Source organism: Schistocerca nitens, chromosome 4 (genome assembly GCF_023898315.1).
Source record: "Schistocerca nitens isolate TAMUIC-IGC-003100 chromosome 4, iqSchNite1.1, whole genome shotgun sequence".
Classification (NCBI taxonomy): domain Eukaryota; kingdom Metazoa; phylum Arthropoda; class Insecta; order Orthoptera; family Acrididae; genus Schistocerca; species Schistocerca nitens.
The window spans coordinates 276,465,935-276,481,338 of record NC_064617.1 but is presented as its reverse complement, the minus strand read 5'-3'; the positions used below and the strand labels follow the sequence as shown (position 1 = coordinate 276,481,338).

The following is a 15,404-nucleotide window of genomic DNA, read 5'->3' as shown; positions in this document are numbered from 1 at the left end:
CAAATCCTTACCCAGGAGTTAGGGAAGAGGAAAACGTGTTGTCATCTTATGCCACAAAACTTGACTGATGATCAGAAGCAGGCACATTTAGAGGCTTCACAGGATTTTGTCGAAATGGTGGATGCGATACCCAATTTCTTGAACTGTATTGTCACTGAGGATGAAACCTGGTGTCTCCGGTACAACCCTGAAACGAAACGGCAAAGCATGGAATGGCGTTCTTCGACATCACCTCATCGGAGAAAGGTCAGAGCTGAAAAATCAGACATCAAGATGATGCGCATCACCTTTTTTGTTAGTCAAGGCATTATCCGCAAGGAATTTCTACCTGTTGAACGTTGCACGATACGTTGATATTTTGACCCGTTTCATGCAACATCTACACAGTAGGCATAACAAGGTTCCTGATTTTTTTGTTCACGACAATGCTCGCCCACACACAGCCAATATCGTCAAACAGTTCCTGGCAAAAAAGGAGGTGGTACAACTTGAACATCCACCATACTCGCCATATCTCAATTCTCAGACTTCTTTCTATTCCCTTGACTCAGACTCACTTTGAAAGGAAAGAGATTTGACGATATTCGTGACATCTAACGAAACGTGACGCAGCTTTTGAACACTATCCCAAAGTAAGACTTCATGCAAACTTTCCTGGACGTTTATAGCAGAGCTCAGCAGTGCATAGTTACGGGAGGTGACTATTTCGAAGGACAGTAAGGTAACTGTAGTTCACAGTTCATCTATGTAAATGTTACAGGACTATTCACCAAACTTTATTGTACCGAACTTTATTGTCGGAGGTTGTGTGTAAGTAATTACCTGTGACAGTCAAGAACTATTGTAAAATCACATTAATTATTTCAGACAAGAACTATATCCCTTCAAACTAATTTCCAAAGGCAACATAAAACTGAATAAATTGTCCTAGTACTTGCTAAATGTAAAGAAAACAAACAAAAAAGTATGAATTATGCAATAACCTGACACCAAGTTACCCAAACAGGGCTCTCAAAAGTAGTAGTCTTACAAAATGTTGGCACGTAAGTCTATTTTCTATAGAAATTATTAGTCACTTTGCCATAATTGTTCCCAATGAGTACAATTGCGTTACAGTATTAGTAGTCTTTGCCCTTTCTTTGCATTCATCATTTAAAAATCTTGCGGCTTTTGTCTGTTCAGGTACACTGCCTGATATCTTGTGCCACTAGTGGTTGGATAGTTCTTCCAAGTGGTACTAGAATGTGCCATCATCAGATTCCCTAATTTCCTCGAGATGTATCGTATGAAAATGAACAGAAAATACAATGTGTTAGTATTTTTTCTTATCTGCCTCTTCACTACATTTAGAGTTACTATATCTGCCGCAAAATAAGCTTCTATGGCATACATATGTACATGTTTTTGATGATCAATCAGCATTCTAATAAAATTAGTTTGATGGGGCAAAAAGAAAATAAAACCACCACAGGAAAACAAATGGAAAAACCGATACCAACTTACAAAATGAAATGTTAACTCTATAAGCACATGCAAAATCTGGATTAGAACAGCAATATGAATTAGAACAGGTTGTTACTAAGTATATAGAGATAGGTTTGATGGCAGACAGGTACATTTAAAAGTAGACATTGGAAAATATCTAGTTTTGGACAAAGTCCTTCATCAGATGAGAGAGACATACACATTCCTACACTCGTGGGTGCACGCCCACACGTGCACATGAACGAAACGCACGTGCGTGTACTCACACACACGCAAACACACACACACACACACACACTGTCATCTCTGGGCAACATGGTGCCATTGCCATGAGTAGCAATCTCAGTTGGGGTGTGTAGTTGGTGCTCACAAGAGGTGGGATCTACACTCTGCAAACCACCATGAGGTGCAGGACAGAGGGTATGTCCATAGTACCATTTATTAGGGTTTCTTCCTGTTCCATTCGCGTATGGAGTGCGGCAAGAATGATTGTTTGATGCCTCACGAACCCTACGTGAGGGATAAATAGGGGGTTGTACTATATTCGTAATCATGTAAAGCTGGTTCTTGAAACTTTGTTAACACTTTGGCTTCCGGCCATGTAAACTGTGCCATTTCTTAGAATACCAGTGTTTTTTGCTAATATTGTACATTTGTTTTACAGAAAACTAGCCTACATTTTGTTGTGGTACTAACTTTTTATGAAAGCCAGCATCTTCTCCTTCCAGAAAATGTATATACAGCTCCTTTGATCATTTAGTTTTTTTCCCTTATATTTTTAATGATATTAAGGTTTTACAAAATATACAAAAGTTTACGGAAATGAAAAACATGTTTTACTGACATTTTATTCCTCATAATCTGCGGTTTTACATCCATTAACAGAAAACTGGTATCCTGGTCCCCACTAAAAATGTCTATACTTGGCAAACAGTCTATATCAGTCCACTCCTCTGTAGACCCAGTACAATCTCTTGCTGTGCCGCACCTTTGTCTTGGCCTCCTTTCACTGTTGTCAGGACGGATATTTTGTGGTTCTACATCCATAGTAGAATCACTTTCTTCATTCTCTGAATCCAAAAAGAGGAAAATCATTTTTCAGTGTTCAGAAAATGAAGAAGCAACGTAAACAATTGGTTCAACAGTGGTATAATACAAAATCATGATTCAAAATACTCATTTGAAATTTGATGCAGTTCTTCTTGGACAAAGTCAGGATCATCATCTGAATTGTCAATGTCGTCATCCCCACTCTAATTATCAGCAAATTCTTTCTCCAATTCACGCAAAATTTTGTCATCTGTAAGAGAGCGTAAAGCCATGTCCATTTACTTATGTAGTCAACGAACAGACGCCACTTTCTACCTGCGTAGGTTCATACAGCGAATATGATCTATCGGCCATTTGAGGAACTAAATGTACATGATCTGTCGGCTGTTATGGACACTAAATGTACCAAGTAGGGCAATGAAGGCCAATCGATCTCTTCAATAAATGTGATTTCGTATTTAAAAGCAGGAGAAAGTAGATCACGTCAAATGACGTGATCAGCACTCTACAGAAATTCCCGCATCCCGTCAATTGACATGATTGGCACTCAAAGTGTTAATAGACTTTCTCGAGATAGTTTATGTTTATCTTCAAGAGTATTCCAGTTCAGTTCCTTCAGTATCTCTTTGACACTCTCCTACAGATGAGACAAGCCTGTGGCCATTTGTGCTGCCCTTCTCTGCACACGTTCAATGACCCCTGTTAGTCCTCTTTGGTACAGGTCCCACAAACTTGAGCAATGTTCTAGAACCAGTAGCATGAGTGATTTGTAAGCAATCTCCTTTGCTGACTGATTGCATTTCCCCAGTATTCTACCAATAAACTGAAGTCTTATCACCTGCTTCACGCACGACTGAACCTATGTGATCATTCCATTTCGTATCCCTACAAAGTGTTACAGATATTTGTATGAGGTGGCCAATTCCAACAGTGCTTTAGTCCTGCCTACTGGAGTTTGCTGAGATGTGGCAGGGATGAAATGGTGTGTGTGTGTGTGTGTGTGTGTGTGTGTGTGTGTGTGTGTGTGTGTGTGTGTGTGAGGGGGGGGGGGGGAGGTTGTACAGAAAGTGAGTTCGAGGGACAAAAGGCATTTGTGACACTGTTGTGAGAGCAGGGAATGAGATAGAGGCAGGTGAGCAACAAGAATTTGTGCAAGCTGAGGCCAGTGGGGTTACAGGTAGAGTTCCTACCTGTATAATTCAGTAAAGCTAGTGTTGGTGGGAAGAATTCAAATGGCATGGTTTGTGAAGCAGTCAGTGAAGTTGAACACATCGTGTTGCTCAGCATGCTCTGCAAGTGGGTAGTCTAGTTGTTTCTTGGGCACAGTTTGACAGCTACCTTTCGTGTCAACATTACTTGTTGATGTGCTGCTTCACAACCTGTGCCAATGGGATTCTTTTCACCAATACTAGCTTTTCTGAATCGTGCTGATGGGAAATCTGTTTGCAACGTATTCTTCATTCCCATAACCACCACAGCCTCAACCTTCACACGTCCCTGCCTCTGTTCACTTCCCTGCTCTCACTCCTGCATCATACATGCCTCCTTCCCCCCACCCCCACCCTGCTCCTCCCCTCCCCTCAGTTTACTTGCCCGCTCCCCCTCTGCTTCTCTTTTCTCACCCAGCACAGCTCTCCAGATGGTGCATTTAGCAGCCCACCACCCTACCCCTCCCATGTCTCTGCCCACTCTTACAGGCAGCAATACAGCATCTTCCGCCATTCCTACCCTCCTACTTCTCCCTCTCTCTAGTCCACACTTCTTCTCTACAACCACTACCTACCCCAAACGAGATTACACAGCAGTGGCACCACAGTGCCTTAAGACAATAGTGACCGCGCGCACCTGTGTGTGTGTGTGTGTGTGTGTGTGTGTGTGTGTGTGTGTGTGTGTGTGTGTGTGTCTTCTGTTTCTTTCTACTGGTCTCTCAACTGACAGTGGACTTTGCCTGAATGCTGATGTTTTCCAACAATTTACTTTTAAATGTGCCTGAATGCTACTCAACCCTCTTTTCCTATATGTGGTGAGTAGCAATCTTACTTTAATTCATATTCTTATATGTGCATGATCGGGCAGTAGGTTTCTATATTATTTACCAATATGAGGCAATAAAATAGTGATAAAAGGTCCACGTTTGATCCCTTGTTAACATCCTCCTACATGAGAATAGCTCCAACATGTAGCTGAAAATTGCCCTGTTGGAAACAGGATTCACCTCATTACATGAGTTTGAATGAACTTGTATCCTGCCATCAGTGTGAACCAATAGTAACCCAGTACACACGCACGAGTATCCTTTCACCATGCTTTGAGTATCAAAAGGTGGTGTTTCTGTACCCAGGAACCTGTGTGGCATGGTGACAGTTTTTATCCTACAGTGAGGTGATGGTACTAAATGGTACCTTTGCTCACTGGTTGTGTTGTTGTTGGCCAGTATTGAATCGATGAGTAATTTTCAGCCATGCAGCCACTCTGACAACTTAACTATCAATGGTAATGAAAGGCAAACCTTAATGTTCTCACTCAGAACACAATAAAAGACACGGTTATTAAAAGCCAACTCTTTATTAAGTCACGGCATGCAGCATAAGTACAGGATAATTCAGAGAACTTACACAAGACTGCCAACGAGAGCCAGTACGTGGCCATATAAGAAGCATTTGCCCACCTGGGGCCGCTTGCTGTCGGTTGCAGGTGATGGATGCTCTGGACAATGGTTGGCGGCCTCTGGTGCGGGCCCTGAGCAGCTGAATGGCATGCTATTCAAATGATCATGTATATTGACAATGCTGTAGTAGTGACGGCAGAGGTGTAATATGCTGGTTACTATAGCTCTCCCTCCTTGGGGGAAAGAGTGACCAAATGGCAGCTCCTCTGCAGTGTGCTGATGGTTGTCACATCCATATTGTCTGAAGCAGTTGTCCTGGGTACAAATAGTTCCCAGTCCTTGCGAACAAGTGAATAGGGATGGAAGTGGCTCGAGTCTGGACACACATGCCTTCTGTCCACTCCAGGAGAGCAAGTCGACAACTCCGGCACTCCACAGGCAGGGCGCAGGTCAGCATTGGACTCTTCTTGAGTTGCTATGTGTTGGGAAGGTGTATTGTCCAGAGATAATGTAGGAGGTGCCAGCAGGTGGTGGCAGGCATCAGCGTTAGTGTAGATGGCGCCTACGTCAGTGTAGGAGATGCCTGCATTGGCGTAGGAGATGCCTGTGGATGCACTGATGAAGCCCCATTGTACCTCTACTGCAAAGAAGGCACCACAGGGACATCAAAGAGTCTGAGTTGCATCATATGTGTGAGGCTATCCCACTGGCGGAACAGCTGGAGACCACATCAGGTGTGTGAATGGGCCCAGCCCAGTTGACATGCTGCCCACAGCGAACTGCAGCAGTTGTGGATGAGGTGCAAGGGCAGTGGTCTACAGGGAGGTGTCTGTGCCCACTGAAGGGCACAGCTCATAGTGGCACATCATAAGGCACTCATCGGTATGAGCTATGAATACATGGCACCCATGCTTGGTATCCAGTGCGGTTATCATCCAAACCCTCGAGCCCATGTTGATGTCACTGCCGGACGCCTGTCTGGCAGCAGGACGAAATGAGAAGGGATCTGAGAGCCTCGTCTGCTGGATGTCCCGTGACATATTTTTGCATTTGCATTTTCAAAATTCATAAAAGACATTTTGCCTCGTCATTGGATTGTGGCTGAATGGGAGGCACCATGACATGCAAATGTCATTGCATGGGTTGAGCCAAAAATTGATGGACATTGTCCGAAACCACTCTATAAGGTAGGCCTTCTACAGAAAAGAGAATTTTACAGTGCCTTGGGATTTGCATCTACTGCGATAGACAGACAATGAACAACATAAGGAAACATGGAAAAGGCATCAACAACCAATAACCAAAAAATGTCTCAAAATGTTCCAGCAAATTCAATATGTATTCTTTCCCATTGTAGCATGGATCCTGGTCAAGGGGGAAAAAACATAGCATGCTGATGCCTGTTGATTTCAACACTTGCAGCAACCATGAGCAGGTGCTCTACCTGACGATCAGTACCAGGCCAGAACACGTGACAACATGCCAGTTGTTTAGTGCAAGAGGTTCCCCAATGACATTGATGTGACAGGTTGAGAACTTCCCTATGCAATGTTGCCAGAATCGCAAAATGGGAAGTACCACTTTCTGTCAAAAAGATAATGTCTCTGTGTAACAGGGAAAGCAAGGAGTTCACAATGGGTTAAATGCCCAGGCCGGTGGATGATCAGGTCATCAATGACGTATCATGCGAACCACTTGTTTAAGCACTGGGTCTGCAGTTGTAGCAGATGACTGGGTCTGCAGTTGTAGCAGATGCAGTCCTGGAGCTGGTAATATGGTAACAAGCAGTACTATGTCTTGCTTTCATCTCAAGTTGAAAACACAACAGTCCTTTGAAATCCAACAAGAGATTGGGCCCCGTTGGTAACTGAGACAATGCAGCCTCTTTGACCTGCTGTGACATTGGATGGAAATGGATCTCCTAATTGAATAACTTGACAAAAATAAGATCCAATGTTGAAGGCGATGAACAGCTTTGTTGAGCTAAGCAGCTGAAGAGTGAAACAAGGAAACTAAAGGTGTGATATGTGGCTAAGTGGAATTTTGTACTGATAAGAATACATTAATTGTTTTTAAGGAATAGTGATCGCAAGGGCTTCTGTTTTGACTTGGAAATAGTACTGCTGAGCTGCATTGAGCTCAGGTTGCTCAGAACCATCCGCACGATGATGGGCCAGAAACATCCCCAACCCATACTGGGATGCATCTGTAACAAAGATTAAATATTTACCAGGTGTGAAGGCCACAAGGCAAGGTCCAGAGGGTAATTTGTTTTTAAGTTACCCAAATACATGCTCATAGACTGGTGACATCTTGAAAGGAACAATTGTATAAAGCAGTTGGTGCAGAATGTGACCCTGATGGCCGAACCTAGAATAAACCTGTGATTGTGTGCTATTTTATCAAGGAACCACCTGTTGTTGTTGTTGTGGTCTTCAGTCCTGAGACTGGTTTGATGCAGCTCCCCATGCTACTCTATCCTGTGCAATCTTCTTCATCTCCCAGTACCTACTGCAACCTACATCCTTCTGAATCTGCTGAGTGTATTCATCTCTTGGTCTCCCTCTACAATTTTTACCCTCCACGCTGCCCTCCAATGCTAAATTTGTGATCCCTTGATGCCTCAAAACATGTCCTACCAACCGATTCCTTCTTCTGGTCAAGTTGTGCCACTAACTTCTCTTCTCCCCAATCCTATTCAATACCTCCTCATTAGTTACGTGATCTACCCACCTTATTTTCAGCATTCTTCTGTAGCACCACATTTCGAAAGCTTCTATTCTCTTCTTGTCCAAACTAGTTATCGTCCATGTTTCACTTCCATACATGGCTACACTCCATACAAATACTTTCAGAAACGACTTCCTGACATTTAAATCTATACTCGATGTTAACAAATTTCTCTTCTTCAGAAAGGCTTTCCGTGCCATTGCCAGTCTACATTTTATACCCTCTCTACTTCGACCATCATCAGTTATTTTACTTCCTAAATCGCAAAACTCCTTTACTACTTTAAGTGTCTCATTTCCTAATCCAATTCCCTCAGCATCACCCGATTTAATTCGACTACATTCCATGATCCTCGTTATGCTTTTGTTGATGTTCATCTAATATCCTCCTTTCAAGACACTGTCCATTCTGTTCAGCTGCTCTTCCAAGTCCTTTGCTGTCTCTGACAGAATTAAAATGTCATCGGCAAACCTCAAAGTTTTTACTTCTTCTCCATGAATTTTAATACCTACTCCAAATTTTTCTTTTGTTTCCTTTACAGCTTGCTCAATATACAGATTGAATAACATCGGGGAGAGGCTACAACCCTGTCTCACTCCTTTCCCAACCACTGCTTCCCTTTCATGCCCCTCGATTCTTATAACTGCCATCTGGTTTCTGTACAAATTGTAAATAGCCTTTTGCTCCCTGTATTTTACCCCTGCCACCTTCAGAATTTGAAAGAGAGTATTCCAGTCAACATTGTCAAAAGCTTTCTCTAAGTCTACAAATGCTAGAAACGTAGGTTTGCCTTTTCTTAATCTTTCTTCTAAGATAAGTCGTAAGGTTAGTATTGCCTCACGTGTTCCAACATTTCTACGGAATCCAAACTGATCTTCCCCGAGGTCCGCTTCTACCAGTTTTTCCATTCGTCTGTAAAGAATTCGCGTTAGTATTTTGCAGCTGTGACTTATTAAACTGATGGTTCGGTAATTTTCACATCTGTCAACACCTGCTTTGTTTGGGATTGGAATTATTATATTCTTCTTGAAGTCGGAGGGTATTTCGCCTGTCTCATACATCTTGCTCACCAGTGGGTAGAGTTTTGTCGTGACTGGCTGTCCCAAGGCCATCAGTAGTTCTAATGGAATGTTGTCTACTCCCGGGGCCTTGTTTTGACTCAGGTCTTTCAGTGCTCTGTCAAACTCTTCACGCAGTTTCTTATCTCCCATTTCGTCTTCATCTACATTTCCATAATATTGTCCTCAAGTACATCGCCCTTGTATAAACCCTCTATATACTCCTTCCACCTTTCTGCTTTCCCTTCTTTGCTTAGGACTGGGTTGCCATCTGAGCTCTTGATATTCATACAAGCGGTTCTCTTCTCTCCAAAGTTCTCTTTAATTTTCCTGTAGGCAGTATCTATCTTACCCCTAGTGAGACAAGCCTCTGCATCCTTACATTTTTCCTCTAGCCATCCCTGCTTAGCCATTTTGCACTTCCTGTCGATCTCATTTTTGAGACGTTTGTATTCGTTTTTGCCTGCTTCATTTACTGCATTTTTATATTTTCTCCTTTCATCAATTAAATTCAATATTTCTTCTGTTACCCAAGGATTTCTATTAGTCCTTGTCTTTTTACCTACTTGATTGTCTGCTGCCTTCACTACTTCATCCCTCAGAGCTACCCATTCTTCTTCTACTGTATTTCTTTCCCCCATTCCTGTCAATTGTTCCCTTATGCTCCCCCGCAAACTCTCTACAACCTCTGGTTCTTTCAGTTTATCCAGGTCCCATCTCCTTAAATTCCCACCTTTTTGCAGTTTCTTCAGTTTCAATCTGCAGTTCATAACCAATAGATTGTGGTCAGAATCCACATCTGCCCCTGGAAATGTCTTACAATTTAAAACCTGGTTCCTAAATCTCTGTCTTACCATTATATAATCCATCTTATACCTTTTAGTATCTCCAGGATTCTTCCAGGTATACAACCTTCTTTTATGATTCTTGAACCAAGTGTTAGCTATGATGAACCACCTGTAGTTTCTGCTAATTGGTCATTTGAGGCAAAGGCAAAGCCTTAATAGAGGCAACATGCTGTTCCAGGGTTCAAACACCCTGCCTATAAATTTCATGGCTGAAATACACAATAGAGGTCGAGAAAATTGTGACTTAGTAAGATTACACTTAAGGTCTGCAGTGTGCAAAACAATAAAGAGAACTAAGGTTACATAAGTGTTCTTCCATTGTAGTTCCTGTTACTGTTGTCACCGTGCAGCAACGAACATCTGCTGTAAGTTGCTCAAAAAAAAAAAAAAAAAATCCACAAATTTGAAGCTGACCCAACAGTTTTTATTTTTAAAGTCACTAGTGGTGAAGTCAGTTGTATGATGCCTAGTGTAGTCAGCCAATCCCAGGTACAGGCTGAGCTGTAGGTTTAAGTGTGATGTGTACTGTGAAGTTGTTTACACATCCTCATCCCTCGGAAAACAAATTCGGAAATTCAGAATACGATGAATTTAGGTCTTGATAAGGAACCTGATTTGATACAAGAAGCATAGTGTCAATAATAGAAAATTCAGAAGCAACAAAAGCATCTAACCCAAACAAATTTTCAGTATGAGGATCGTTAGCAATCAAATATATGATAGGACGGACTACAGGTTTGTAAGCCATGGCAGTAGTAAACTGACTAAGAATAGGAATATACCGTTTATTGTAGCTGACCAGGTGTCATTTGATGGGAATCAACATTAGGTAGTCCAGCGAAACATATGTTCGAGAGTTGAGGAGCAAAACAGCTGCTCTGGTGTCCATTTGCAGCAGTAAAGTTTGTTCCACACTGACACATCAATAAAGAGCTTATTCTGACCTGCAGACAGTGGTGAAATAGGACGAACATCAACACCCATTTGATCTGAGAAAGTCTGAGAATCACAAACTGATGCAGTGTGGCCTTTCTTGTGAAACTTGTGGCTTGATGCTCACTGCCTGGAACATACAGCTCTCTCTCGTGTTGCACAAAGCAAGAGGGGACTGATGGAAGTGGTGCACAGTATCCTTGTTGTTGTTGCTGACGGGTATGTCAGTTGCAGCTAGGTTCCCTGGTCTGAATGCTATCATCTTCCTCGTTTCACAGCAAACTTATTGCTACATGCCAGTGTCAATGACAACAATGATGCCTTTGCTTCAATTTAGTGGCCAGCAACAGGGTAGACTTCAAAGGACTGAGCAATGTTTAAAACTTATTCCAAGGATGGGTTCTCACATTGGAGGGCTCCCTGTTGAACTTCCTTGATGAGTGCAAGGCATATGATCACATCCCTAACCATGAAATCTACATTGTATTCCTTGGAGTTTTTAATAATAAATCAATACTTACGGCTCAGACCTGTATCTCTGCTGCCCAAGTCCAATTGTGGCAATGACATGGGTGCACTTGCAATGATAAGAAGATAACAGACTACATATTTCATAAAAAATGAGTGGAGCCAGTTCATGCAAAAGCTGTAACTGGACAACAACTACTACATGCAGGTAGAAATCCATGGTAAAACAAGCCTAATGAGTGTTTTTGACTGTCACCCAAAATGCTACGAAGTGTTGGCAGAGTGGTTTTTCATAAGCTTCCCAGTATTCAGCAGAGTCATCGATGACAGAAACGGCGATGGGTGTACCTGAAACAGTGGAGCCTAAACCTGCAACATAGCCTTTAGTTTTCCCAAGGTGCTCAAGGTAAATTGCTGCAGAAGTTCCACACCAAGGTCAAAGGCCTCTGGTTGGAGCTCGGAGTAGTGGAACAGCACACTACTCAAATGAACATGCGTACTGACATGCACCATAGTATTGATGGCAGCAGTGCAGTAATTTGCGGATTACTATGTTTATCTTTGCTATGGTATTACGATTGGCTATTTACTTCACTGCTGGTAGTTATGCTAAACCAACATACAGTGCATTCCATACATTGGGCACCCTTTATCCTGGCACAATCAAATATGCAAAAGACCACATTTGCCCCATACTGCACATGCGGTATCATTTCAATTGTCAGTGCTAGGTTTGAAGTCATTTTAGTCGCACAGTGTGTCAGACTATTCCATTCACTGTAGTGACTGGATTTGTCCCTCAGCAACACAGCAGCTATCTTTTAATTCAGTTGCTCATGAGTGAGGATTATAATTATAATAATCATTAATAATAATAATAATAATAATAATAATAATTTATCAGTGAATAATACATACAGTTTAGGTGTTTATATGAAAACTAATCTGCTTGTCTGTTCATTGATCAAGTATCGTTCAAATACATGTTTTCTGCAGGATATTTTTAAAAACTTAGAAAATGAGGATGATGAAGATTTTGAGTTGGATAAATTGGTTGAAGACTTCAAGAGAAGAGGAGGTAAAATAATTGGAGAAGAAAGTGCATCAGAAAATCACAGCAAAGAAGTGAATAAACTCAAAACAGTTAAAAATGCCAGTCAAGTCAATAATAATATTGAAGATAACAGTCACAGGAATACTCTGTCTGCTGCAAGTGATGATACTGATACCGATACAGATGATGACAGCGATTATGATGTTGAAAATCACCTCCCTCCTTCATCAGTAGCTAGTTCAAAACGTACTCATGGAAAAGATGACTTCGAAATAGTTCCCAAGGAACAGCGTAAGTAATGATTAATGTGGAATTCATTATATTTTGAATTTTTTGTGCATCCTATATTATTATGTGCAATTTTGTGTAAACCAAATTGTCCTCTAATTCATTTTAGAAAACAAAATTCGCAAACGTAAATTGGATGAAGAAGGCTTAGCATTAGGAACGATGCTCATTACATCAAAGAAGATGAGGCGAGAATTGATTGATGCTGGTTGGAATAGGTGTGCATTTAATGACGAAAACCTGCCAGACTGGTTTGTGGAAGATGAGAAAAAGCATATGAGGCGAGAACTGCCTGTTCCTAAGGTATTTTTCACATTCCTTTCTTTATTTTTATTGTTTAAAATCGAAATATGTTTGTATTATATGATTGGCATTTGTTAAATTGTCTGCATACTTGAAGTCATGTTATTGTACCCATTCTTTTTGAAAAACACTGTTCAGTGATGAAAATGTCTGAACGTAACTCAGGGATCTCATTTGTGGTAGAAATATCCCTAAAATGATGTTCAGTTAAGAAAAGAGAGAAAGATGACCGGCTGGGGTAGCCTTGTGTGTTCAAGTGGTGTTTCTGGGGTGGGGAGGTGCACTGGTCCCAGATCAGATCAAATCCATCTGGTGCATTAATGATGGGGGTTGGTGTGCCGGCCAGCCTGGAATGGTTTTTAGGTGGTTTCCCACCTCCTAGTAGGTCAATACTAGATTGCTATCAGAAACCCACTTCAGTTATATGATTCGCAAACATTTAGAAAACTTTTGCTTGCTTCTACACAATAACATTACACGCAAAGAGTTAGGATACACACATTCCATTCTGAGAGTAGAAGCAGGAAAAAGAGAGAGAATGTCTACTTCCAAGTCAGCTTTGGAAAAATCTGATAACTGCAACTTTTGAAACACTAGATTCCTTCATCTGACAAAAGAGAGGAAAAATTGTGTGTGTGTGTGTGTGTGTGTGTGTGTGTGTGTGTGTGTGTGTGTGTCTGAATACATGGTCAGCCTAATCATTGCCTTTGGTTCTGCCAATTAGCTTACCATCAGTCTCGCACACAGGTTCCCAAGCTGCCACAGACCCATAAATAGTACTCGTCACAAATACAAATGAATTTGCCTTTCAACATGCAATGCTACTATTTTCCTTCAGGATTATAGTTTTCTCAAGTTGCACCACACAGTGATGCACTCCATAACTCCCAGTTGTCCTAACACCACCCAGAACAGCTTACATAATGCATGCAATCCCTGTTCAATCACTCACTCTCCAAACTCATTTTTATTTTACATATGGTTCATATCATACTTATTTTAGAAGATAGAGTAAGGACAGGCAAACCTACATTTCTAATATTTTTAGACTCAAAGAAAGCTTTTGACAATGTTGACTGGAATACTCTCTTTCAAATTCTGAAGGTGGCAGGGGTCAAATACAAGGAACGAAAGGCTATTTACAATTTGTACAGAAACCAGATGGTAGTTATAAGAGTCAAGGGGCATGAAAGGGAAGCAATGGTTGAGAAGGGAGTGAGACAGCGTTGTTACCTATCTGCGATGCTATTCAGTCCGTATATTGAGCAAGCAGTAAAGGAAAAAAAAGAAAAAAATGGAGTAGGAATTAAATAAAATCCATGGAGAAGAAATAAAAACTCTGAGGTTTGCCAACGACATTGTAATTCTGTCAGAGGCAGCAAAGGACCTGGAAGAGCAGTTGAACGGAATGGACAGTGTCTTGAAAAGAGGATATAAGATGAACATCAACAAAAGCAAAACGAGGATAATGGAATGTAGTCGAATTAAATCAGGTGATGCTGTGGGAATTTGATTATGAAATGAGACACTTAAAGTAGTAGATGAGTTTTGCTATTTTGGGAGCAAAATAACTGATGATGGTCGAAGTAGAGAGGATATAAAATGTATAATGGCTATGGCAAGGAAAAAATTTCTGAAGAAGAGAGATTTGTTAACATCGAGTATAGATTTAAGTGTCAGGAAGTCTTTTGAAAGTATTTGTACGGAGTGTAGCCATGTATGGAAGTGAAACATGGACGATAAATAGTTTGGACAAAAACAGAATAGAAGCTTTCAAAATGTGGTGCTAGAGAAGAATGCTGAAAATTAGATGGGTAGATCATGTAACTAATGAGAAGGTACTGAATAGAATTGGGGAGAAGAGGAATTTGTGGCACAACTTGATTAGAAGGAGGGATCAGTTGGTAGGACACGTTCTGAGGCGTCAAGGGATCATCAATTTAGCATTGGTGGGAAGTGCAGAGTGTAAAAATTATAGAGGGAGACCAAGGCATGAATACACTAAACAGATTTAGAAGGATGTAGGTTGCAGTAGTTACTTGGAGATGATGAAGCTTGCACAGGATAGAGTGGCATGGAGAGCTGCATCAAACCAGTCTCTGGACTGAAGACCACAACAACAACATGGGTCATATCATTGTTTGTCCTTTTGACTGTGCTCAGCTATTTGTTGAGCATAAGCAGAGCAATGCAAGGGCCATTTGAGTTTGAAAACAAAATCGTATCTGCTGAACCGAAGGAAAAAATCTTCAGAAGTTTCGGTGCCAATTAAAGACACTAAACAGATTGGAATAATCTATGCATTTGCTCATTTGTCTTATTCACATTGAAAGAGGATGACAGAGTGCAGAATACTCTCTTCTGACATTGTTTCACTGTAGGTCATACTGCTCTTACTCCTTTTGACCATCACATGTATATTAAAATGATTGATATAAATGTGATTATTAATCCTTTCCATCACAGATTGTAATAATTGGTGAAAAAATATTTTTTACATATTTCCATACATAATGATTGGAATAACTTACATTTGTAAGAATATTTTATTTTAGTTTTAGTTTGAGGAGGGAAATTTG

General features: G+C 41.0%; 1 protein-coding gene across 1 annotated transcript in view; it reads left to right on the top strand.

Annotated features, from left to right (window-relative positions):
- The window catches only part of LOC126252829 (pre-rRNA 2'-O-ribose RNA methyltransferase FTSJ3), a 112,752-nt gene that overhangs the window by 71,818 nt on the left and 25,530 nt on the right, over window positions 1-15,404 (top strand). The window contains exons 10-11 of the mRNA XM_049953773.1: window positions 12,177-12,525; window positions 12,632-12,825. Coding sequence (XP_049809730.1) covers window positions 12,177-12,525; window positions 12,632-12,825 — 543 coding nt within the window. The remainder of the gene's footprint in view (window positions 1-12,176; window positions 12,526-12,631; window positions 12,826-15,404) is intronic.